The sequence below is a fragment of the Siniperca chuatsi genome, linkage group LG2, assembly GCF_020085105.1.
Source record: "Siniperca chuatsi isolate FFG_IHB_CAS linkage group LG2, ASM2008510v1, whole genome shotgun sequence".
Classification (NCBI taxonomy): Eukaryota; Metazoa; Chordata; class Actinopteri; order Centrarchiformes; family Sinipercidae; genus Siniperca; species Siniperca chuatsi.
Window position 1 is genome coordinate 2,467,668 of NC_058043.1, and position 26,963 is coordinate 2,494,630.

At 40.7% G+C, this 26,963-nt stretch overlaps 2 protein-coding genes across 4 annotated transcripts in view; both read left to right on the forward strand.

Moving 5' to 3' along the window:
- Positions 1-85: 85 nt before the first annotated feature.
- ssuh2.1 (ssu-2 homolog, tandem duplicate 1) lies at positions 86-22,731 on the forward strand. Of its 2 annotated transcripts, none has more exons than XM_044183173.1 (12): positions 86-224; positions 9,713-9,808; positions 9,908-9,992; positions 10,360-10,489; positions 11,618-11,678; positions 12,560-12,684; positions 12,807-12,869; positions 13,606-13,685; positions 16,482-16,598; positions 16,727-16,832; positions 18,147-18,254; positions 18,982-22,731. In XM_044183173.1, the coding sequence occupies exons 1-12, from the start codon at positions 200-202 to the stop codon at positions 19,114-19,116; spliced, it is 1,131 nt and encodes a 376-aa protein (XP_044039108.1). In that variant the 5' UTR covers positions 86-199; the 3' UTR covers positions 19,117-22,731. The 2 variants fall into 2 exon arrangements, with proteins under 2 accessions (XP_044039108.1, XP_044039116.1); XM_044183181.1 differs by having other exon boundaries at positions 87-224; positions 16,506-16,598.
- Positions 22,732-25,910: 3,179 nt separating this feature from the next.
- The window catches only part of si:dkey-49n23.1 (semaphorin-3D), a 103,119-nt gene continuing 102,066 nt past the window's right edge, over positions 25,911-26,963 (forward strand). Inside the window, exon 1 of one of the 2 annotated variants that reach the window (XM_044183200.1) lies at positions 25,911-26,191. The gene's annotated coding sequence lies outside the window, so the exon portion shown is untranslated. The remainder of the gene's footprint in view (positions 26,192-26,963) is intronic. The other variant, XM_044183191.1, reaches the window with a different exon arrangement.

Consider the following 26,963-nt stretch of genomic DNA (forward strand, 5'->3'; position numbering starts at 1 on the left):
GGCACGTGACTACTGTTTTAAGACAGGCATTAAAATAAATAAATAAATAAAAATGTGACCCTACACGTTAGGCTTTTATTTTAAAAATCCGAACCGGAAATTCCCGGTGAACCGTGCTGACACGGTGCGGGCTGTTGGCATCGGTACGGTACGGGGGGCTTCATTCACTTCACGCCAAACCTTTCAAAGCAGCGGAGAAATGGACGATAAAGACGAAGATCTTGGTGAGCAATGAGCAAAAAAAAAACAAAAAAAACAAACTTTATCTGCTGCCTAGTTTTTGTGTGAAGTTTTACACCTGTAATCTGGTCTGCGGGGTTTAACTGGACTTCTTCAGGGGGGTCAGGAGGGTTAAACCCGGTTGGAAAATACACAGTTTTGTTCTGGTTCGCGCTGATTAAACTGCTGGTAAGTTCAGAACAGTGTGAGTGTGTTTGCTGAAGTTTCTAACTTCCTCTCGTGAAGACTTCCCTCCACCTGCAGCGGCGGGGAATGGGCTCCACGCGCTGTGGTTTAAGCCACTGGTTAAACTGGTTCCCACCTGGGAGTCGGTCATTGATGTTGTCGTAGTTTTTGTGACTTTATTTATCGTGTTTATTGTGTTTTTTAAAGTGTGTTTGTCAGTACAGAGTTGGTAGCTGGTTTATTGTTTGCTGTGGTGTTAAGGTGCAGTTGTCCACCTTAGGTAACTTTAATATAAGACTTTATTCAGCTGCATCATCACTTATCCTTTTCACTGTTATTTACTGTGATCTTTATGTGGCCTAGTATTTTTCCATGACATGTTAAAGGATTACTAAAGTTTTTTTGTTTTGTTTTTTAACCTGTAGCCAGTTGTAAAGTAACACCTGTATGCCATCAGCACATCTTTATTTTATTTACAGGCTGTCAGTATGTCATAGTTGTGTTAGTCAGTGGTTGTAACACGTTTGTAGTTGTCCTCCTCCATCACACACACACACACACACACACACACACACACACACACACACACACACACACACTGTATTCTGGTTTTATGATAAGGAGCTTAGAATAAGACTCAGGCCTCCCACAATGAAAAATATGACCAATGTCAAACTCATAACTAAGATTTATTACATGGTTAAATAGTTTGTTTGTTTTTTGGGGGGGGGGCTGTTGAATTCCTGCACACACTCAGCAGTAAGTTTATTAGAGACACAACGTTTCGCTCGTGGACCTTCGTGAGGCATCAGTGAATGAGTAAAGGGATAATTGGTTTATAAGTTGTGATCATAAACAGTGTGTTGAGTCTTTGGATGTTTGAGTGGGAGACATTGGTCCCCTGTGATTAAAGGGGCCAGGCAAGGTAGCTATATATATATATATATATATATATATATATATATATATATAGCACAGCACATTTCAAACACAGAGGCAAGTCAGAGTGCTTCACACAGGCAAAGAAAAGCATCAAAATGACTTTTAAAATCAATAAGCAATAAAAAACTAAAATCAAATAAGTAAAATCAATTAAGATAGAAAAAATGTGATTAAATGAAATAAAATGTAAGAGTGTAGTAATACATTTACTCGGAAATACATTTTACAATATTAATTTACAATATAGTCGAGTAAAAAATAAACGAAAGATCCTAGGCACCAAGAAACACAAATAAGAAACTTCGATAAAATGGTGATAAAAGTAAAAATAATAAAAAGCCAAATTAGTAAAATAATAAAACCTTAAGAATAAATAAAGCAATTAAAATTTAAAGCAAATTAATCAACTAAGACAAGAACAGCTGGAAGTGAAATAGGATTAAATTGAAAATTTTAATTGCCCTAAGGATAGAAATGAGGTTTTCTGCATGTTATTCCAGGTGGCAGGTGCAGACTTTCCAAGCTCAGTAAAAACAACGTCATCCGATCATTTGAGCGTGATCAATAAGAGCCCACATTACAAGACAGCAACAAAGTAATGTAAGGGGGTAAAGAACCAGTAACAGCCTTATGAATAAATAAATAAATCCCAGTGTCTATCACACCTTACAGAGAGAGAGTATGGAGGATATTTTTGGTCATAATTCAAATTAAAAAGGAAATAAAAAGGAAATTTGAAAAAGCAAATTTAAAATGTAAAACGATAATTTGAAAATGTAAAGTGACAATGAAAAAAGTGAAATTTAAAATGCAAAAGCTTAAATGGAAATGCTCAAACTGAAATTGTAAATAGCAGTGGAAATAAGAAAAGGTAAACATCAAATATGAAACTCAAAACGGGAAATGGATACGCTTAAATGGAAAAACCTAAATTAAAAGCTTAAATTAAAAAAAAAACAAAATTTTTTATTTTGCATTTGCACTTTATCATTTTGCATTTTACATTTTGCCTAAATTAAATTTGATCTTTTCCATTTTCTATTTGGCATTTGACCTTTCTGACATTTAAAATTTGCTAATTTCCATTAGGCTTTCGCCATTTTGTATTTGACGTTCGGCTTTTCGAGCTGTATGTAAATGAGGAGGCGTGGCCCAGACGGCCGGGGCGCAGTGGCTCCTTACGGACAGCAGGGGGAGCTCTGACTGCGAAAGAGCACCTACTGCAATGAAAATGGAGAAAACGGAGCGAGTACAGTGAGCAGGACTATTTATTATAAGGCAATGACTTCAACTTGATGAAAGTGTTCTAACATTTCAGTCCATGTGGCGTCACACACAAAGTCACCAGTGACAGGAGCGTTAACAACTCCACCGCAATTACCTATCGGACGGCGAGAAAGCAGCGGACAGTGCGGCAGGTAAGAGGCTAACATTAGCGACTAGCTATATTAGCTGTTGCTGCCCCGCATGACTAACTTTACGTTGAACAAATTAAAACTGGCAGTGTCGAGTCACATAGGGAGCAACGTGCTCTGAGAAACAAAATCCGCTTCCTGCAGTATTGTCAGAAGGGTCTGCGCTGGCTAACAGCGAAGACCAGCTGATTGAGCTAACGTAGTTTAACCGGCTTAAGCAGACAGACATCTAATTTACTCATGGATATGCCAGAAGGGATTAACGTTAACTAACGTTACAGCGCATATCTTCACTAAAATGTCTCGGCTAGTTCGGTGTTACGCTGTTCTGACTGTTCACGGTTAGCTAACTTACGCTTGGTTACACATCGAGAGCACTGATAAAGAATGGTAGATTAAACTGTTGACAGGTGTCCCGCCGGTTTTCACTGCACCCTGCGGCCAGACTTTCAGGTGTTTCAGGTGCACACACATATAACTATACAGTGGTGTGCAAACGTGTTTGCCCCCTTCCTGATTTCTTATTTTTTTGCATGTTTGTCGCACTTAAATGTTTCAGATCATCTAACAAATTTTAATATTAGTCAGAGATAACACAAGTAAACACAAAATGCAGTTTTTAAATGAAGGTTGTTATTATTAAGGGAAAACAAAATCCAAACCTACATGACCTACATGAAGACTTTGGAGTGGTCTAGTCAAAGTCCTGACCTGAATCCTATTGAGATGCTGTGGCATGACCTTAAAAAGGCAGTTCATGCTCGAAAACCCTCCAATGTGGCTGAATTACAACAATTCTGCAAAGATGAGTGCGCCAGAATTCCTCCACAGCGCTGTAAAAGACTCACTGCAAGTTATGGCAAACGCTTGATTGCAGTTGTTGCTGCTAAGGGTGGAGCAACCAGTTATTAGGTTTAGGGGGCAATCACTATTTCACACAGGGCCACGTAGGTTTGGATTTTGTTTGCCCTTAATAATAACAACCTTCATTTAAAAAGTGCATTTTGTGTTTACTCGTGTTATCTTTGACTAATATTTAAATTTGTTTGATGATCTGAAACATTTAAGTGAAAAAACATGCAAAAAAAAATAAGAAATCAGGAAGGGGGTAAACACTTTTGCGCACCACTGTACATATATATGTGTGTGTGTATATATATATATATATATATATATATATATATATATATATATATATACAGGTTATTCTTAAACCAGACTATTTGTGTAGTTGTCCCCAATGTATGAAGGAGTTTTCTACTTGATTGAACTGACCATTAATATGTTTATGTTTGATGCTAGCATCACCGGCAGTGGGTCACTAACATAACATAACCTGTCTTCTGTGGAAAGATTAAACAACCACAGCTAACACTGTAGTTCAGTGTTGCTACTCACCTGAAGTCAAACAGGAGGACTGTTTAACCGTTTTCACTATGCCATATTTCAGGAATTTGAATTATGACCAAGAATATCCTCCATAAGAGAGGGCCTCCCCAACCTTAGCATACAGCTCACAGTGATTATTATAGTGAGTATTATAATTATTGCCAGTGATGAATCTTAGTGCAGAGTGATAAACAGTATCCAGCTGAAGCATGCATGTTTAAAATGTCATCATAATCCAAGACTGACAGGAAAGTTGCCTCAATAGGCGCCCTTGTACACTGCAGAGGAAAACATGTTTTATTCCTATAGAAGAAACCAATTTGTTTTCTTTCTCACCAGTTTAGTCACATGGTATTTAAAAGTAGGCTACCTTCTCAACAATCCCACTTTCAAGATACTTGTACTCCGTGACTCTTTCAATATTTGTACCATTCTTAGTGGCTAGAGATGACGAGATTATCATAATCAATATGTTTGGCTCTGATGAAAAACAACAGAGTTTTTCATTTGGATTGGGGTTGGGGTGTATTTGAGTTCAACAGGAAGTTGATCTGTGCAAAAGCAGCTTCACCGTGTTTTGTTCTGACTGTGATCTGGTGAAAGCTCAGAAGCTAGATTGATATCCGTCCAAAAGGCCATTTACATTTAAAAAGTTACTGAGTTTAATCGAAACAGCTTTCTCAATATTTGTTCTCAAGATTAGAGATAATCATTCAGTACTGACGGATCCAGGTTGCCTTTCTTTAAAAGGAGCTTAACAACTGCAGTTTTCAGTGATTTTTGGAAAAATGCCCGATAGGAGTGAGCCACTGCCAATTTTCAGCAAATCCATTTCCAAGCAAATCAAAATCATCTTTTTTGAAAAAGCTGGTCGGCATGGTGTCAAAACAGCAGGTGGATGAATTAAAAAGCTTCACTATCGTCCAGAGTTTTGGTATTGATAGCACTGAATGTCGACAATCTGGCCAAATAGTTTCTGTGCGGTTGCAGCAGTGGTCTGGTTCCGTTGTTTGACATGGAGGAAGTTATCGCCACTCTGATGGGGGTTTTTCACTAAAAAAAGATGCAAACTCATTACACTTATTGAGAGAGAGTACGTCGGGGGCTAATCGTGTCGGGGGATTAGTTAGCGTCTCCACAGTGGTGAACAAGGCAGGAGAGGTGTTGATATTCCTGTTGATGACGTTATTTCGCTCAGCTGTCCTGCATTCTCTCTTCTGACTGTTTCTCCACGGAGATAGTTTTTTTTTTTTTTTTTTACCTTTTCAGGTGCAATCTTGGCGTCAATAACTTTTAGAGTTTTACTGCTGAAATGATCAAAGAGAGAGTCTGCATGTTACTCTGAACCTTTCCAGTAAACTCAACACATGGGGGCATCCTGGTAGCTTATTGGTGAATATGCACACCACACTATCGCAGCATTCCCGGTAATTTTTGTTGCATGTCGTCCCCTCTCTGTCCCCAGATGTCCTGTCGATAAAGACAGGGAAAAAATGCCAAAAAAACAAAACCCTCAGCGCATGATTCGAACCGAATCCAGCAGTTTTTGACCTGACCAGGAGAAAAATAAGTAACACTAGTAACATTACTACACAACAACGGTGCTATCAAGATGTTTGACAGGAAAGAGTAGAAAAACAGTTGATGCTCATCGATCAAACGTGTCAGTCAAGTCCAACAAATGAAGACGCCGATCTTTTTTTATCTGAGTTCACTGTAACTAACAGTTGTTTTCATTACTGATTAATCTGCTGATTATTTTCGCAACTAACGGTTCGATTCATCATTCGGTCTCACAATGTCAGAAAATAGAAACTTACGTATAACTTCTTATAGCCCGAGGTGACGTTTGTCCGACCAACCGTCCAAAACCCCAAAGATATTCAGCTTTGCTATCAGCTTTGATTTTTGCTTGAAAGATGACTTTAAGCAATTAATCGCTAATCAAAATAGTTGCCAACTGATTTTCTGTTCATCGACTAACCGATTGACGGACTAATAGTTGCACCTGCAGCTGACTGTTGATGTAGCAGGAGATCCTTGTGTTTGGTGTTTACAGCGCAAGTAAAGGGCACCGGAAGTACAGGAGTGTTTTGGATGTATTGTTCAGTCAAAGCCTCAGTAAGAAGGTCGGCTTTGTTGTTCACATTCCTTCTCCCCCTCCCTCCCTTTCTTTTTCTATTTCTCTCTCTTAATGAGTCTCTATCTCCCTCCCTCCCTCCTTCCCTCATGCTGTTCTCACACTCCGTCCATCTCAGCCCAGATCTTTTTGGGGAAACACCTTCTCGCTGGTATTTTTATCCCTCAGCCGGAGTTATTGTGTTCAGTGTGATACAACGCTGGCTGTGTAGTATTTTTATCTGAGCTTGAAGAAAACACGGCTAACGAAAAACACTCTGAGGAGTAGCCGTTGTTGGGTTGCTAAGAAAGTATTTGTGTCGGGCAAAAACATGACGCACATGCTAAATAGCTGCACGGTGCCTCGGAAGTGTCTCAATCAAGGCACTATTGTGTATATTTCTGTAATATTACATTGTTTTGTAAAAACATTTTACTCTTTGGTATTTTGTGAGATTAATTCTGCTGATGCTGCGGCCCAGCTGCAGGAAGTCAGAGCTGGTCTAAGTTTAATTTTACAGTTACACAGCAGTAAAATACGATAACGAGTAAACACAATGATGCACGTATCCCTCTTGTTACTGTAATCAGTACCAAGATGCATGATAGGATTTCAGATTGAAAGGAGGGCAAATTAAGTCATTTAAAGGAATAGTTTGACATTTTGGGACGTGCGCTTATTAAACTATGCTTACCCGTAACTTTTTTTAGTCTCCGCTGGTTGCCTGGAAAATGGTCCAGGCCGAGAAAAAGTAAAAGTAAAACAGTAAATTCTCATTTTTACGCTTCAGTTTTTGTACGGTTTAAACAAACAAGATATAAAGTGTTAATTAGTGAGCTTTAGGTGCTGGTAGGTGGATTTTGTTACCTTTTAGACAGAGCCGGGCTAGTTGTTTCCCGTTTCCAGTCTTTATGCTAAGCTAAGTTAGCCAGCTGCTGGTGGTCGCTTCATACTTAGGGTACAGACATGTGAGTGGTATCGATCTTCTCGTCTAAATCTCGGCAAGAAAGTGAATAAGAGATAATATTTAGAATTTGTTTATTATATCAGTGGAAAGTTACACATAAACAGTTGTGGCTGTTTGCACAACAACATTGTAAGAATTTACAATGCAGGAGTCCGACCATGTGTATGTCCACTTAGTCTACTGACAGTTTTACTGAATAGGCTCCACCTGAACTCCACCTGCATTACAAATATGTTGGAAAAACATACAGCAAATTCCCTGTAATTCCAGTACGGACTGTCTTATGACATGGTGTCTGTCATTTATGTGTTTGTAACATTATAACAAAAAACTGCCACCCAAGGTATGATGCAGTGTTTTAATTGGCTAATCGTTAGTTATCAGTACTTTTATTTAACCAGTATGCAGCAGTAATATGTTATAAAGTGAAGACAAACACTGAAGTCGCTACATCAGGGATCTGCTTGCTCTGTTTACAGAAGTCGCAGTGTAGTTAATGCAGTTTGTCCTAACCTGCATGGACAATGGGAGGGGTGGGGTCTACTGTGGCACTGTCAGAGTGTGGATAAGCTGAAGATGAATGTAGTTTTCTGTGATTTATCTACCATACAAACGCCTCTCAAAGCTGCTGAGAGAAAGGACTCTGTTTTCGCGTTGTCTGGTGTTTTCCTGAGGCACACTGAGGTTATTTCCTCGACTGTGCCGGTTTGGTATCTTGGTGACTCGCTGTGCGGGCAGTGGGAGGAGAAGCAGGGTTGTTCCACTTTTTATTTTACATTCAATCATTCATTATTCTTCAACCAGCTGACATGATGACGTGATTATGCCAGCAAGACAAAATAAAATTAATGAGTGATTCTTACCAGCTCTGTAATCCATGACCTAAACTGAAGGGCTTTCCTTTACTCTGGTGCCTCTGTTTCCAGCCATCTGAAGGCAGCAGGTATCTGCTTCATCTGCTGTCTCTAATTGCAGTGATGTCGCGCACCGTCAAGCCACAGCTACGCACGGCAGATCCACTGGATAAACTTGATAATGAATTACTCCACAGAGTTTATACTTCTGGGATAAATCAACAGGCGCTTTGGAGACAGACGCATTAAACACTTCACTCAGTCCCATGAAAAATTGATTAAAACTTCTCTCTTCATTGAGAACTTCCTCGGGACCATCCGTTCCTGCCAGACCTCCCCCGGTGTCTCCATGATCAAAAACCCTGCGCAACCAGGGCAAGGACTGCGCGCGTCATCCTTTTTGGTCCATCATACACGTGCAAGCACACGTTCCTGGTGGATTACTTTATAACGCGAACACCATATTTGTTGACTGTTTACCTCATGATTGTTGCGACGAAGGATAAAATAATTGCCGCCGTGGTAACTTTCCAGAGTAGTAAAATTCTGTAATATGTCAGTATTATGAACCTCTGTGCTGCATTTTGGCGTCTGAAAAGCCTTAAAATTCAAGAATCTGTTCCTGGATTCTGTGTTATGTCTCTCTGGTACCTGAAACAACACGGCCCCAACCAAACGCAGCCCCTTGCATTGGTTTAACGTAGGGCTGATTTCAGGCTGAACGCCCACTTAGACTGTAATGTTAAAGTGTAGTAATGTTAGTGGGACCTGTTGTGTCTCGTCTGTTACTCTGGGCTATAACCTGTTTCCTGACAGCTTCTCCTAAAGAATGCATCCTCCCTTCCTGCCGTCACACTGAGAAACACTGTCCACCCCTCTTCAGCATGTTGCAGAGAAGAATGATTTTTATTGTTAGCACGTGACTTTTTATGACATCAAAACATATTTAAGGAAATAACAAAAACAAAGCTTTAAGCAAAGATTTGAAACTGCTCTGTTTAAGCTTAACATTGAAGGGACAGATACAGGAAGAAGGTCCGAGGAAGGAGGAGAAAGGATTGATTGTCCATGCAAGCATCTTTAATTTGTGGTCAAGTTTCCATCCAAATTTTAACGCATATTTTAACCGAATTTTGACAGAAAATCGTCAAAAGAAAGCGTGAATTCATAAGTGTTTCCATCCACTACTGTTATGTGAATATTGGGCGCATCAAGATAAACAGCTGGTGCAGCTGGTGCGATTAAACCATCGCAGAAGAAGAGGACACAACGTGACGACGTAATCAAAAGAGCTCCTGTCGAACCTCAAAGAAACAAAAAAATGCGGAATGGAAACGTGGAAAACATGATGGAAATATGACGTTTCTGTTAGTTTCATGTGTTAATGTGAGGAAGGTTACAGCCTCCCCATCGCTCCACACAGATCTGATGTAGAGTGAAGAGTTTTTTTATGTGCAATTTGAAAATGCGCATAAAAACAGGTGGATGGAAGCACACCTGGTGATGGAAAGAATAGAAAACTGCAGCAAGAGAGAAATGTCAGTACTTCATCTATTATCCTGAGGTGTGTTTTGATTCAGTGAGACGCAGAAACAATCTCCTCTTTAACTCATGTGTTCAGGTGCATTTGATCCAAACATACCAGAGGAGGGACCTTCAGCTCCCCCTCCTGGCTGGCTGGATGACGTACATGGATACCAGGGCCACAAAGGAGGAGGTGAGTCTTTTGTTCTCTTCTGTTCTCTTTTGTTTTTCTTTAACATCTCCCAACCTTGATCTCCTGTGTTTTTGCGTTTGTGTTAATGTGTACGTCCAGAGGATGATAACCCGTTGTATCCACCTCCCCCTGCCTATAACCCCCAGCCTGAACTCAACAGGAACACTTTGGTGCCCAATGTCAGGTAACACAACACATCAATAATTCAGCTTATTTATAACAAGACGGTGTAGTCCCTCATTCGTCCAGGAGTGTTCTATCATAGAAAAGGTTTCAGTCGTAGTCATCTGGACACTGTTTTCAGAATCAAGACGTTTCGGCTCCCATCCGGAAGTCATTCTCAATTGTGAAGAAATGGGAATTGGAAATTTAAGCTACTCTGTGTTACATAAGCCCCGCCCTCAGGAAGGAATCTGCCTGAGTGTCTGTTAATAGCTAGTTTCACCTTACGCCGAACGTGTCCAGATGACTACGACTGAAACCTTTTCTTTATATATCTTTATATAACCTTTTATTTATAACAACGTGTGTTTGTGTGTTTGCTCCTCCAGGGTCCCCACGGTATCCGAGGACGTGGCCAGAGACGCCCTGCTCAAGTTTGTGGAATCAAAATGGAGGTACAGCTCCAAACCTGCCAGGAACCTCACCTTCAAAGAACTCAAACCCATCACTGTGTACAGGGTAGGAGCATTTCTCAACACAAGCGGATGGATGAATATGTCATCTTTCTAATATCTATATCTGGACCAACATTACGTGCGTGAACAAATTCTAGTACCTAATAGAGTGCAGAGGGGGAATAACTTGTGCTTAGCAAAATTTTGGTGATTCTTTGTTTGAAGGGTCTGTAAATGGTTTGTTTTACTGAAATTTGAATTCTCCTCACTTTTTGTGTAAGGAAATATGAACTATAATGATGCTAGAGTTAGCTGTCTCTCTTTCATTGGTCCAGTTGTAGTGATGGTGACTGACCAGACTGTCACAACTCACAGCAGTGGGTAGTCCCGTGACCTCAGCACTTCATGTCGTGATTCGAATCGCAGGATAACGTACGGAGTAACTATCAAAAGGAGTCGCAGAGTAGCATAGGGAGTGCTCAAATCACAGATGGGACTAAGCAGTGGGTAACATTGTCGGTCCCCGGCTGGTTAACTGCCTGTTAGGCTGTTGGCATTGAAGTGAAGTGAATTTTTACAGATTACAGTACCAACATCGTCAGTCAGAATCAAAGATTCACAGCTCCTGGAGAACTGTAGTAACTCATAATGTAATAAGTGTGTATAATTTAAGACACATTTAATATAAACTGATATATAATAAATACACTGTAATAATCTGCCTATAACGTAATAAAAATGGTGAGAAAATAACGTAATAAGGTATTACATTTTATGCAAGTTGTTACATTATGAGTTTAGTGGCAACCTTTTAATCAAAAATAATAATAATTTCACATATTTTGTAATAACTAATATAAATCTAATGCTTTAAGGTCCAGTCTGTACTTGATATAAAGCACCACGTCCATCCCCGCCATCACATGATGATCTGCCTGATCCACATTACAGTTGTGCCCCATGTATTTAAATGTTTAGGTGCCATTCAAATGCCGACCACACACAGTGACTGCACTGTTTTTATATATTGAAATAAAACACAGCTTCCCAGAATCCACCTCAGTTTCAAGAGAGGTCAGCAAAAACAAGATTTTCAAGGGGTGTTAACTGCTACTGGGAATCCATTGGCCTGACTGTGTGGCAACAAGTGCTCAGATCCATCCAGTGTTTTCTGACTGTCTTCCTTCTGCAGTATCGACTGGAGACCTACACTGAGACCAGAACCAGCGCCTGGCAGTTTGAACCCTACAATGGTAAAACTTTCCTCTGAGCTAAAATGTGCTATTTTCACGAATGACACGATTAACGTGGATAAAAAAGGAAAATGGCCCATTCATTTAACCTGTTAGATCCACTTCTGTTACAAAGCGAAGGAAACGGGCCACAAAAGAATTACATTATCGTGAAACAAGTAAAATATGGTTAATGCAGAAGGATGTGCCACATTATAGAGAGATAATAATGTTTTATTTTCCAGCTCGTTTGGTTTATTAACATGAGATACTGTTCTCAAATGATTAACTAGCTGATAAATAGTAAACAAGACTCTAAGAGAGTCTAAAGTCATGCTAGCAGCTCTGTGAGGCTGTACTTAGACACAGTGGTGTTTTGAGCTAAATGCTAACATCAGCATGTTAACATGCTGATGTTCAGCAGATATAATGTTTACCATGTTCACCATCTTAGTTTAGCATGTTAGCATGCTAACATTTGCGAATTGGTGCTTAGTTTTGCAGGTTTTTGGTCATAAACCAAAGTATTGGACAACTTAAAAATTTGACCTGATGATGGCGCTAGATGAAACATCAGAGGATCACCAAGGTGACGGATACATCATGTGGGGAACCATGAATGTCTGCACCAAAGCAGTGGACTGACCGACCAACATTGCCATCTCTAGAGACATGCCGCTAGCACGGCAAAAAATTAGACCTTAAAGCACTTGGAGGTGACTTTTATGCCCGAGTTTCGAGATTGCAAATCTTTTTTTTTGTGACTGACTTGTTTACTTATACACACGGGAAGAGAAGTCAGTCATATCAGACGGGACTCGTACACTGGTCAGTTAGATTAACCCCAGTTAAAAGTACCACTCTCTGTTAATTATGCTGTCCTGTTTTTTTTCTTTAAACAGGACAGGTGGTCGATGGTCCTCAGTATGGTGTGAGCCCTCCGCCGTGGGACATACCTGTGTCGTTGCCTCAGAGATACACCGACATGGTGGAGAAGGTCCGCGTCCCACACTCATCCTTTGTGAAGGTACAGCTCCTTTTTTATTACTTTTGCTACTGTTGTTGCCTACTTTTTTTGCGTTCTTTGTATCAAAGTAACATGCAATGTGTGTGTGTGTGTGTGTGTGTGTGTGTGTGTGTGTGTTTCAGCTGTGTCACAAGTGCAACGGCTGCGGAAGAACTCGCTGTAATAACTGCCATGGCAGAGGCCAGGTGAGATGTTTTGTTTTAAGATTGTTTTTAAAGGATTTGCTACATAGTTGGCAGCAAGAGCAGAAGGAAGAGAAAAGTTCATGCAAGTTCACGGTTAACCCACGAATTTGTCAGGATAGAATTTCTCACGGGTGCAGATTTTAAATTTGGTGTGTGTTTTTCTTGTATGTTTCTTTGCCCCTTTTGACAGCTCCATCTGGCAATGAGGGACTTGAATATACTACATTACTCACTACATTTGTTTGACACAGAAACCGATTTTCAGAAATCTTACAACTGAGAAGCTAGAAATAGGTGAAAAATGACTTAAACTAGTAATTATCAAAATAGTTTCGCATTATTTTTCTGTTGAACGACTAATCGATTCATCGTTTCAGCACTACACCTCATTGTCAATGCTTTGAGAAATGCCCATGGTTCTACAGTAAAATATGTGTCCTAAATTTGTGTTATATGATATTTTATCTGCAGTAGATCATTTTACAATGTAGTTGGCACCAAATTTCAAAAAACAATATAGTTCTTGCAGGCGTGATCCTCCCAACAGGAGGTAACAGGAAAACCAGACCCTCAGTGTATCGTTCCCGACACTTACTGCAGCGTTAGCAAATAATAGCATACTATGCTTGCTGCAAAAAAAAAAAATAGCATGGCCTTATAACAATGTGAAAATGATTCCAATGTTAAGGCAGTTTCCTGGTGGAGACATAACTCAAACCCTCATCTCATTTTGCAGAAGCGTTGTACATTCTGCCACGGTCATGGTCGTTCCAGGAACAAGCGCTGCACCTCCTGTCATGGCCGAGGTCGCAAAAGGTGGGAGCCTGCCTGCTTTCTTTTCTGTCTCTCTGTCTGAATTTCCTTTTCCGTCTTGCAGATGCGTTGTTCAAGCTGTAATTGCAAAGGGTAAAAAAGGCGGCCTGGGAATCACCTCCGGTAAGACACGTTGCACTTCTTGTAAGCGGGAGAGGAGACCCACACAGTTTGGGCCGTGAGATAAGAGCTAGTAGAGTAGAGTGCTTGATTTGATTTACACTTGATAGACAACACACTGCTGTGAACATGTGACCATTCGTTGCTGGTGACGTGGGTGGACTAACGGTTAATCAAGTGTAGATTTTATAGTGGATTGTAAACTGTTTTTCCTGTTTTGAAAGGACAAACGAGCGCAGTTCTGGTATAATTTGAATTTTTAGTTTTGTTGGACAATATGCTGTCTAACCAAATTCCTAAATACTCATAATGCAGATCGCAGTAGCAACATCAAAGCTCCGTGCTCTTGTAAAATGCGCACATTTAGTCTTTTTGGAGTTCAGAGCAAGCTTTTAAATTCGTGTTCTCACCACTCACTGACCACATACCAATGAATGACGAATGAAAGGAAAAACTAACGCGAAGAGTCTTAGTAAGGTGTCGTTCGCCCATGAGCCCGCAGAACAGCTTCAGTGCTCCTTTGTTATTCTTGATGATTCTCCAGGGCTGCTTTCCATTCTGCTAATTACGCTTCCTCCCTTCCTTGCTTCTCCATTCTCCAGCCCGTGACCCGGAAATTGATCGAGGTCAGCCATCGTCAAGGATCCACGGGACTGTTCTTTGTGGAAGTTTTTTTACCGGACGGCAGCATCCCTTTAATTGGAATCTGTTTATGATTGGTCAGCTGATCCGATGGGAGTGTAAACAGAGCAGGCTGTTATCAGAATCAGAATCAGAAATACTTTATTGATCCCCGGAGGGAAACTGTTTGTTACAGCAGCTCGCCTTTACGTCAGTGCACACAGGAGAAAGTACTAGCTTTCTATGGAAACAGCTTGACTGTAATATTAATAATGTTGCATGATTTGTAATACTGTAGATTGGGCAAACTACACGTGGAAACAGGAATGGCTACACAAACAGTTGCTCTAACCTCATGTTTATTCATAAAATAAAAAATATTACATATGTGTAGAATCTGAATCAGGATAAATATACAGCTCTGTCCTATGATATCATCCTGAGCCTGAAAAGGGCGTCAGACTTAACATTAAAATGACCTCCGCTCAGCCGCCTCTGTCATCAGAACCAGCTGTCTGTCTGTCTTTCTGTCTATCAGCCGTCTTTCTATCTGTCTGTCTGTCTGTCTGTCTGTCTGTCAGCCGTCTGTCAGTCAGTCAGTCAGTCAGTCAGTCAGTCAGTCTGTCTGTCAGCCGTCTGTCAGTCAGTCAGTCTGTCTGTCAGTCTGTCTGTCTGTCTTTCTGTCTATCAGCCGTCTTTCTATCTGTCTGTCTGTCAGTCTGTCTGTCTGTCTGTCTGTCTATCAGCCGTCTTTCTATCTGTCTGTCTGTCTATCTGTCTGTCTGCCTGTCTGCCTGTCTGTCTGTCGTCTATCTGTCTGTCTGTCTGTCAGCCGTCTTTCTGTCTGTCTGTCTGTCTATCTGTCTGTCTGTCTGTCAGCCGTCTTTCTGTCTGTCAGTCGTCTTTCTGTCTGTCTGTCTGTCTGCCTGTCTGTCTGTCGTCTATCTGTCTGCCTGTCTGTCAGTCGTCTTTCTGTCTGTCTATCTGTCTGTCTGTCTGTCTGTCTGTCTGTCTGTCTGTCAGTCGTCTGTCTGTCTGTCTGTTGTCTGTCTGTCTGTCTGTCTGTTGTTGTCTGTCTGTCTGTCTGTCTGTCTGTCTGTCTGTCTGTTGTCTGTCTGTTGTCTGTCTGTCTGTCTGTCTGTGCGTCTGTAGCACAGACAGACTGAGAGGACAGCAGCCGTCCAAACTGTCCTCACCAGGCTGGCTGACAGCAGAAATTTACTAGACAAAAATAGTTTTCGAGTAGGCTGCAAATACATGAAGAAAACAGCATTGTTTTTATTTATCGATTTGTTGATTTTATTATTGTAGTGGGTAGGGGGGGGGATCTGCCCACAGTGAAACCGCCAAGCTCAAAGCGACACCGGGAGCCTCGATCAGTCATTACAGAAACCGTTAAGTTCACAACACATAAACAGCAGAGATTTGAACGGCTGTCTGTGGAGATTACGCTTTGCTGAGCGCACCGGAGGAATCTTTTTTTTTTTTTTTACTGGGATCATAAAAAAACGCCAGGGGTCCAAGATGGACTCACGCCTCGCACGCTTGTCTCAGAGTCATGTGATAAAATGGAAGGGGATCCGTTCCGTGAGATGGGCGAGTGACGGACGTCAAAAATCGCTTCTAAAAACATTTTTTATGTTGATTGGCCCTTACTGCACCTGTGGTCTTTCACAAACTAATTAGGCTTTACATTGTATTCAGAGCCACGTCAGCCAAATGGAAAGCACCCCACGTCTCTGGAGCTCTACCAGCCGGGATGGACACCATTCTTCTAACACATATTCCCTCATATGATGTGTTGATGTTGATGGCGAGGAGAGAGGAGCTGTGTAACATGTCGCGTGAAATCTGGTGACTGTCGGCCATATGACGGCACCTGCACTCCTTATGTTTCTACACTTTCTTCTTGCTGTACTTTCCACCTCGCCATTTCAGTGTCAGACTTCTTCCTGTCTTAGCCATGACAGCTCTGCTTGTTTCTTAATTTATTTTGCACATATTCTTTCACTTTCTTTTCATGTTTTACTATGACGTTGATGCGAGAACCGGCTGTAGAATATCTCCGCCTCCCTCCCCCAGGTGTACCTCCTGTCACGGCCACGGCTACAAGACCTGCTCAGTTTGTCACGGCAGCCAAAACCTGCTGCATTTCATCCAGCTCACTGTCACATGGTACGTCAAAGCTAAACACACACATACACACACACACTCGTTCCAACTCAAAATCCAAATTCCTTCTTCTGCACATATTTATTTGTCTGTGTGTGTGTGTGTGTGTGTGTGTGTGTGTGTGTGTGCAGGAAGAACGACGTAGCTGATTTCATTCCAGACCGCCAGCCTGACTTCCCTGACAAGAAGTTCGAGAAGGTGACAGGAGATCCTTTCTTCATCGATGAGAGTGTTCTGGTAAAAACAAAACACTTCTTTTATTTTAATTAGGAATTTACGTCAGATGCTACTGAAGCATCCGTCCAGTCCATCCACTGCGACTGCAGTCCCAGTCCTCAGGACCAGCTGTCCTGTCAGCATCTTAAATCCTGTTTTTTTGAAACGACAGCAGCCGGATGAACAGTTTTCATCACGAGGAGTATATAAGAAGAAAACTGCATTGTTTTTTTTATCGATTCATTTAATTTATTTGCCCCACCCTCCGAAGCGGTATATGCCCACAGGGGCCTTGATTGATCATCGTAATTAATATTAAAGCAGCTATAATCGATGTTTTTATAATAACAGTGTATCAAATGACAGGGGTCGCTCGTAGTGATGAACCTACAGAGCATCAAGCATGAATCAGCTGAATCTGCAGCTCCCCTCGGCTTTACGGGGCTTTTTAGTGAGTTTCAGCTCGTCGTTTATCTGTCCGGCTGCAACTTTACTGTTCTGGTTCCCTTTCAGCTCTCAGAGCGTCGTTTCCAGAGAAAAAGCTATGAAAACTCACTGTACACGAGCTGCTCAGCGGCAAACAGCAGACAGACGCAGTCAGAGAGCAGCTGGTGAACATAGCGGAGCATCTAGCAGCTAAAGAGCCAGATGTTTCCCTCAGCAGCTGCTGGAGACCAAACACAGAGCGGACAGAGAGAAGACCGGACTGACGTCCATCAGGAGACGCAGACACGCCTCCTGATGAAGCGTCATGTCGCTCTGTAGCTGCTGGAGGTGGAAATAAGCAGCTGTTTGCTAACAAGTGTTGGTAGCATTTAGCTCAAAGCACCAAATTGCCTAAGTACAGCCCATTGATGTATCATTAGAACTGGATACCGGACCCCAAGATTGCGCCTCTTCAGTGAGAATTGCTCGCCTGGCGCTTACGCCAAAAAAAGGTTTTCTAGTTTCCGGGTTTATTTCCAGGGTATGCGGCCCTCTAAATATGTGCAGTAGTGTTTCTCCCGCTGGCCCCGCCCGCTTGTTCCCACTCAGCCCATAGACTTTACATTGTGATGATGCCTTTCTTGGCTTTTACAAATATAAAACCTCCATGGGTCAAAATTCATAATAGAAATAGTCATAATTGACCGTGTTTGCAGATAAAGGTGTCCTGTCAACAGTTTTCAGAATCAGAATCAGAAATACTTTATTGATCCCCGTAGGGAAACTCTTTAAAGCTACAGCAACAGGCAGCATACGGGCTGGCGCATGCGCACTAATTTACAGATGTCTCTTTTAGCATGGCTGTAGACTCTTCAGTGTTTCAGTGTTTTTCCCTCTGTGTCCTGCCAGGTGTACCCTATCCAGGGTTTCCCCGATCACGAGATCTGCGACGTTTCTACAAAAATGATTAACGAACACCTTAATCGCTTCGGTTCCACCAGCCGCATCCTGCAACAGGTACAAACAAACACACACAAACTTGTTCATTCAAAGAATAAACAATTGTTGTGTAAAGTAACTGGGTGATATAGAGATGTAGGTTTATACCATGCATACTGAATGCCACTGTCCCTTTATTGTGTTGAAATAGTCCAGTGAATAAGTCTTTTTGTAGTCCTACCAGGACGCGTAGAGGCCTACGGGGCACAGGCCCTGGGCTTTACCCGCCAAATGTCACTAAAAGAGATGCTAAATGACCACAAAGAGAAGCAAAAAGACCACAAAGAGACTCAAAACAACAACAAAGATGCACGAAGACTACAAACAGATGCAAAACGACCACAGACACAAAACGACTACAAACAATGCGGCCGTGTCATTAGTAGCCGTTTTGTATCTTTTGTGGTCTCCCCCAGTCTGGATGTCTTGCTGCTATGTAGGAGGGGTTGGGGGGGGCCTTATACGCGTCTGTGCCCAGGGGCCCATTTTCTCATAATCCGTCCATTACTGGACGTTATCCCATCTCAGGGTTCCCACGGCAACAGAAACCTCATAACATTTAAGCTGAGACAAGCAGACATTGTGAGTGGTAATTAATACAAATTTAAAAGCTCAGACGTTGATTAAAATCTGTTTGGACAGAAAGGCAGTACATTTAGACGAGCACTGTTATTTATTTTAAGAATGCTGAATGTTTCGTTTGACTGAATGATGCTAATGTGTCGCTTTTTATTTCTCTCTGCAGCGTCAGACCATCGAGCTGGTGCCCCTGACTCACGCCTATTACACTTACAATGGAAAAGACTACAGCTTCTTTGTCTATGGAATGGAGAACAAAGTCTTTGCTGCCAAATATCCCTCTGCGTGTACTATTTTATAAGTAACATTCAGACATATTGTTAACATATTTAATCCCATGCTCCTGACGATACATGTTCGTGTGTAGTATGGGTCATATAGGTGGGATTTGTGTAGATTCACACAAACGGCACAAAGCTGAATCAACCATTTAATGTACCTACACGTATTCACCAAAAATCTATTGTAGTGATATTAAGTTAGTTAGTCTACTGTCAAATATCAACATTGAACTAGTGTTACTACATCAGTCCTTCATAATCCTACGAGCCTGCAGGCGTCACAGGTCAGATTTTTATACAGTGTAAAATTATCCAACAGTAGAAACTAGCCTGCTGTAGTAGTGACAGTTTGTCAGGATCTCAGTGGGCCACTTGGTTCATAATACTGTATTTGGATATTGAGATTCAATATGCCCATTAAACACAAACGTTGTGCTAACAACCTTTTTACAGAATAACATTGTTATTAGCCATGCTGGCGACATTGCACTAAGGATGGCAATGTTCGTCAGTCGGTCCACCATTTTGGTTCAGACTGATATAACTAACAAGGATGTATTGCTATGACATTTTTTTTTACAGATATTCATGGTTCCCAGATGCTGTATCCTAATGACTTTGGAGATCCTCTCTTTTCCTCTAGTACCACCATGAGGTTGACAATTTTGGTTATTAAATTATCTCGACAACTATTGGATTGGATTGTCGTGAGATTTGGTTCAGACATTCATGTTCCCCAGAGGATGAATTGTAATAACTTTAGTGATCCTCTGACTTTGCATTTAGCACCGTCAGGTCAGAATTTCATCATGCCTAATACTTTGGTTTATGACCAAATACCTGCAAAACTAATGACGTTCCCGTCAGCCTCAGCCGAACTTTGTGTTTAGTGTTAATTTGCGAATGTTAGCATGCTAACATGTTAAACTAAGATGGTGAAACATTATACCTGCTAAACATCAACATCCTAGCATTGTCATTGTTAGCACGTTAGCATGCTGACATTAGCATTTAGCTCAATGCACAGCAGTGGCTAGGTACAGCCTCACAGAGCTGCTAGCATGGCTGCAGACTCTTAGTTTTGTTCTTCTGTAAATTTGTGCGCACCAGTTGTTAATTTGAGGTTGGGTGGGCAATATGTGGATACCGTGAGACAAGAGAAATTTGTCAACCGTCAGAGATTTTTTAATATTGTTTATGCTAAAGGCAGCCATTGCTGTAATATCTCTGGTTGTATTAGTCCATGTAAAATGGAAATCAACGAGCAGGACTGATTGAGGGTAATGTTGCATAATTGTGATTAAGTATGTAGTTAACTGGATTAGCCAGTTAGTTTATCTCTAGACAGTTTCTTGATTGATTTTCCAGAATATTTGCTATATTACAGTATATATATCAGTTTTGTGATTTAAAATGACATATATTGTGATAGATTTCAACCTTAACTGGAGGTTACAAAGTAGGTAAATCAATTAGAGTTAGAGCAGGATTAGAATATGAATTATTACTTTTATTTTATTGCATCAAAAATTTTACCCACGATGTCTGTCAGGCTCAGTGTTTTCCGGCATAATCAAGTAAAACAACTGTGTGTGTGTGTGTGCGTACTAACATCCACTACTACCTCTTTATTGTGAAAATGTTTGCTGTCTGCACATGTGGTGTGCTTAGCGGCCGCTGCTTACTTCTTGGCATTTAATGCTAAATGCTTTTACATCTCACTCAGTAGATCAAATATTTGTCGTCAAGTATTTGTTGCCAAATGATAACAGACTGAACCACTGACCCACTACTCAGTGTTAACCTTACTTTCTCCCGCCTTTCCAAACATAAAAAAACATTTGGTTTCATTTCTTCAAACAGCGAAAGCTTGAACATCAGTATGTCGATCAGTCAGTAATAAATTCTCTTTATTATTTCCCCTCTGTTGTTATTTTAACATCTGTCTTTTCTGCCCCTTCCCTTTTAGTTTTAAACAGTTTTCTTGGAAAAGGTAACATTTTGTTCCCTACACGACTGATGACGTGCAAATCAGATAAATCTCTTGTCTGTTTTGGTTGCGAATGGGACTCAGACTCGACACGATCTAGATTTTCTTTGGATCTAGTGTTGCTGGTCTGGATTCCCTGCTCTCTGCTAGATCATTATTACCTAACTATAAGATAAAAAAAATATAGAATTATGAATGTGCAATATATTTTTTTAAACTAGGTGTAACGGCTGTTAGCAATATATTGCGAAAAGCAATAAAGAGATCTGCCTGAAATTTGGTACCAGAACGGCTCAAGGATCAGACGATACTTTTGTGGCTTGTTGGACAGTCTAGCATCAATTATTTCCAAGTCAGGAAACTAAAATGTGTGCTAGTTTGTTTCAAAATCAAACTCACAAGAAAAGTGCTAAACGTACAGTAGAGAGCCGAAGTGAAACTAGAATTTATGTGTTTTGTTCCAGAAGTAAGAAAACTAAGTTAATAAGTAAAAGATACAGGTTTGGAACAGAGCCTGTCTCAACAGTACGTCGTGTTGTTCCCTCCATGTGTTCAGATACGGACGGCCGTGTTTTTTGAAAAACAATCTAATATCGTCGTTTATTCAATATTTGTTTTTTAGTGGCCTTTAATGGACTCCATTTCCCATAAGCCCTAGACGTTGAGGGGTTATCAGGGGTTATCTCAGACATGAACTACCAGCAGGGCAGAGATGACTGAATGGTGTAAAAGTTTTAGACAGCAGAGATTAAAACCAGAAAGCTGAAAAATGACTTTAGAAGAGAGCGTTGGTGAGTTTTATAGATATGGACGAAACCAAGTTAAGATGGCGAAAGCACCCCTGCTGCCGCGAGTGTAGTTTTTTTCATGGGAGCTGTAGTTTTTTCTGTGCTCACAAAGTAATTGTTGTTTAACTTTGTTAAATTCACAAGATTTCTTACAGCATCTTGATGTAGTTGAGCTGATTTGTCTTCGAATATGGAAAGTAATACTGTCACAGTAATCAGCTGATAAACTGACAGTTTGTTCAGCAGCATTTGATGCTGGGCTCATTTTTCCAGCCGGTTTATGATAAATGGCTGATTCATATTAAAACTTTTCTTTTAGTGGGGATGTTTTTTTTTTTTTTCTTGGTATGTTTGAATCAGATGTTTTTATTCCTCTCAGCTCAGGTTTCTATGCATACAGATGTATCTGTAAAAATCCATCCAGATGCTGGTATCTCAGTTTACATTATGCAGCAAATATTCATTCTTCTTTTATGGACGCAGCTTTTTTTGCATGTCTGACAATGTCTCAGCGATTGTTTAAGGATTTTTACCACTTTTATTACAATTGTATATGTAAAATAAAGATATTTTATTAAGACAAGTAAGAATATATGGGAGAAGTAGGAATGTGCTTATGGAGGTGGAGAAGTACGTTTCCAGCTTATTGACCAAACGTCCTCATGCTTTCTGTGTTTTTCTCCACTTTTAAAGAGGCTTTTTACACCTCTGCATACTTTCTGCTGAGTGTGTCATGTAGACTTACTGCTGAAGTAACAAGTCTAGTATTATTTGATATAACATAATAAAAACCTGTCAAATGTATTCAGTAAACGTGTCACAAATAAAGTTCGTAATAAAGTTCTTTCGTGTTATCATCCCGCGGTGTCGGAGTCGCTGTAAGAACGTTTGAAAAGCTTTCTTCTAAAACGTGGAACGACTGTGGAAACAAATCGGTGTTAGAGAAGCACTGAGGAAGCACTTTACAAGCAAGCGTTTTAATATGACTCCCGATGGGACTCGTTTTTCTATTCTTGGTCCCTCAGTCCTCCATAACTTGCCACTTTGGGTCAGATTCCTGATCATGGATTGAACATAGTCTCAGACTAAAATGGCCCCTTAATATTTATTTAGTTGTGTCACTGACACAACAGAGTTTTGTGAAAGCTCGGTGACATTAATCAGATGGGATACAGGAACTTGAGAGACACTCCAGGACTAAAGAAGAGCTGTAATCGAGCAGCTTCCTGATATTATTGCGTGTCTTTTTTCTTTTTTTTTTTTAAACGTCATTAGATATCTTTGCTTTGTCTAATCTCGTTCCACATTCAAAGAAACAGCACAGGATGTTCAACAATCAGGAAAAGATAGTTTATGTGTGTTAATATTTTGAGGAAATGTACAAACTGTTCTTCTAAGTAGCTGAGTCCATGTTTCAGTGGTAAAATGTACATTTTTTTGGTTTGTTTTTAGAAAGATACTTTAAAATGTGACCACGTATTCCCAGTGGTGCAAAGTAACTGAGTACTGCACTTATGTACTGTGTTGAGGTACATGTTACTTTAATTGAGTATTTTCATTTTATGCTACTTTATAATTCTACACTATTATATTTCAGCGGATAATATTGTACTTTTTATGTAGACGTTCATATCGCAGCGGTAGTTACAAGTTAGTTTTTGCTTTTTAAGATTTTACATAAAAAACATATGATGATCTTAGAAAAGCCATTCTCATAAAAATGGACGAATCCAGTGCTTCCCAAATGTTTTGGCTTGTGACCGTTTACAAAAAAGCAGAGTGGACTGGGGTCCGTTGTCATGTTTCAGATGTCTTGAGTTGTTGGCAGTTCCAACATTTCCCCTCTAAGCTCCTCACATGGTTTCATTTAATCTGAATCAGAATCAGAATCAGAAATACTTTATTGATCCCCGAGGGGAAACTCTTTCGTTCCAGCAGCTCGCTGTCACGTCAGCGCGCACAGGAAGAGAAGCACTGAGCAAAAAATATAATACACTGTAATACAGGTCAGATAAATTAAATACCTACATTATAGTGTATTATATTTTTTGCTCAGTGCTTCTCTTCCTGTGTGCAGTGACGTGACAGCGAGCTGCTGGAACGAAAGAGTTTCCCCTCGGGGATCAATAAAGTATTTCTGATTCTGATTCTGAAGTACCAAAGTGGATTTACAGGTTGATAAGGATGTACGGTATAATACAGTGTAATAACATAAGTAATAAGTAATAGTGCAATAATGAGTGCTGCCGAGTTAAGTGTAGCTTATTAAGGTGATTATGAGTCGGTGGATATTGCACAGCAGTAACAGAAGTTAAATAACCGTTTGAGGCCCAAAGAGGTCAAATTATCTAATATTTCACACAAAAATGAGAGCAAGATTAGAGAAAAGTCAACACGTGAATACAAATTTGTGCAGCACACCTTCGTCTGTTCTTCTTCCCTCTCCCATTAATCATCTCACGACCCCTCAGGTTTATGTGGTGACCCTTTGGAGGGGCTCGACCCCTGCGTTGGGAACCACCGAAACAATCTAATAACATAACATATAATGACGTATCAGTCACCGGGGACATATCTTTTGATTTTTAGATAGCTGGTAACTTGTTAGACTACTTGGTAAAGGATATTGTGAAGGACCAGTGCATGTTTAGTGGATTGTAAAAGCCTAAAACCCCCACTTCAGTTCTGTGTCAACAAATATCCCCACAAGGGGGAGCTCTGGGTTGTAAAATGTTGGCTTGCAGGATGTCTGAAGGCATGTTTGCTGACATCATGTGCTGTGGGAAATATAGCAATTCAAACCTGAACGCTCAAGAACCAAAGATTTAGTTCAAGAAAAAAATCCTAATTCTCGCTGAAAGTCGCCCTGATGTTTCATTCAACATGCAGGAAACAGTAAACCGTTACAGAAACCAGTGTGTACTTGCTTGTCTTGAGGCGTTCTGGGTAAAATTACACACAGTTAACGCAAGGTTGAGGAAAAAAATAAGTAAAACGACAACAAAAGAAAGAAGGAAATCTCAGGCAAACAGGGAACACAGACTGATAGCAACCTCGAAAGTACAATTCAGGGGAGACACGGAGACATGAGCTCCGTCAGTATCAGGCAAAGTTTGCCCGGCCCAGTTTTTCTGCCTCAAACACTTTAACTAAAATGCACTCAGTGACTGATTTCAAGCACAAACACACTTTCTTTACAAAGTTTCTCCTTCTGATGCCTCGAAGGGCTTTCTGCAACAAGTTAGACCTTCTGTTTGAGAAAGAAGCTGCTCCATTTACTCACGTAAGTACAATTTGCAGGTACTTAAGTATTTGAGTATTGTGCAGATGTATACTTCTATTCCATTACCAGCCTGCTGCCTGTGGCATTAGCTACTTACTACTTTGACTTTTACATACTAAACATACGACATAAGATGCTTTAGTTTGCATTAAACAAAATCTGCAGTAGTATTCACAACGCGTGTAGTAGTAAAGCAGTTTGTCGTAGCACCTTTTGGACCAGATGCTTCTGACAGGTGAGTGTTGGAACAGGTCACATGCATCCTGCTTAATGAGTGTTTTGTATTTTTGAACTTGAGCAGATTTGGATGAAGATGCTTCCACGTGAGCTTTTACTGACATCGTGAATGTACGACTTTACTCTGAATGTTTCACTTTTATTTAAGCAAAGGATCTGAAAGCTTCTCCCAACATGTTCATCCCGCTGACCAACTTTCAGTTTTTCTGACAAAAATTCCCACATTTGAAGACATTTTTAAGTAAAATTGTATCTTTTGTTTCTCTCTTTTTGATGAAGCATAATATTGAAACTGCTTTTATTGAATCTTACTGAAAGTGTATTTTAATTCCATTTAATCTCATTTTGATTTGACAGTTTTATTGTATTTTAATGCCACCTTTTATTTTATTTAAGTGTTTTTTTTTTTCAATATATCCGATTTGATGGAAAGCACTTTGAGCTGTATTGTATGTACAGTGGGTTTGAAAGGTGCTATACAGAAAAATAACGTTTATTTCTGCTGCTGTTATGCCCATAATGTGATATGGCAGACTGAAAGCAGTCCTACAACCTCGTAGAACTCGGATGTCGGAGCTTCCGAGCAGTACGTGAAGGCAGCAGCAGAGGGACGGTGTGACTGCGCGTGAAGAGGGGGGGGGCTCAGCCCACATGTGCGCAGTTTGTTTATAACGTGCGGAGCCTTCAGGTGACCCGACACTACCGGACTGCATCACGTCCAGGATCCGCGCTGCTTTTCAGCTGAAGTGGAATAACGGAGTCCAGAGATCCGCATCCCGACACCAAAGTCCCGCTCGGTGAGTTGGGAGCAGTTTTTATTCTGAAATGCGTCTGGAGGCGCCGCTTGATGCGCTGCTGTCCCTCAGGAGGGAATAACCACTGCGACTCTCGCAGGAAAATCAGGTTCATTGTGTTTGTCACAGCTGCGCTTAATGCTGGACCGGACACGGAGACGGTTTTACTCTTTAGAGCCCGAGGAGCTGGACGCTCAGTCAGGAGGGAACAAGTTCCACTCAAAGAGCCTAAACCTGCCAAGTCTTCTTCACCAGTCAGTTTGAAACTGCACTTCATCACACTCAGTGATGACCTCACTTTGAGCATCATCAAGTTTCATTTCTCAAAACTTTCTTCGTCGAAATGTCATGTTCCATGTTTCATACCGTGTGTGTGTGTGTGTGTGTGTGTGTGTGTGTGTGTGTTGCCTCTGGGGGGTTTGGTTGTCGGTGAGAAGTTTCCAGGGGTCCTTGTAGCAGATTCTGTGGTCATTGAGAAGTTTCCAGGGGTCCTTGTAGCAGATTCTGTGGTCATTGAGAAGTTTCCAGGGTCACTGTAGGATTTTTATTAATGGGGTTCCAGTTTGAGTTTTTGTAGGAGTTTTGGTGGTCATTGAAGGGGTTCAAGGAGTCCTTGTTAGAGTTTCCAGGCGTTCTTGTATATTTGGGGGTTATTAATGGAGTTCCAGGAGTTTTTCTAGGTGTTTTTTTGTGGTTATTGAGAATGTTTCAAAGTTTTTTTTTAAAGAGGTTTGGTGGTCGTCAGAAGTTTCCAGGCGTCCTTGTAGAAGTCTAG

What these genes read in the sequence shown, in the direction of transcription:
- ssuh2.1 (XM_044183173.1), top strand. Translation starts at nt 200, where the DNA reads ATGGACGATAAAGACGAAGATCTTG. An exon ending in CGATAAAGACGAAGATCTTG is followed by an intron (nt 225 to 9,712) that starts GTGAGCAATGAG and finishes TCATGTGTTCAG; the next exon opens with GTGCATTTGATCCAAACATA. An exon ending in CCAGGGCCACAAAGGAGGAG is followed by an intron (nt 9,809 to 9,907) that starts GTGAGTCTTTTG and finishes GTGTACGTCCAG; the next exon opens with AGGATGATAACCCGTTGTAT.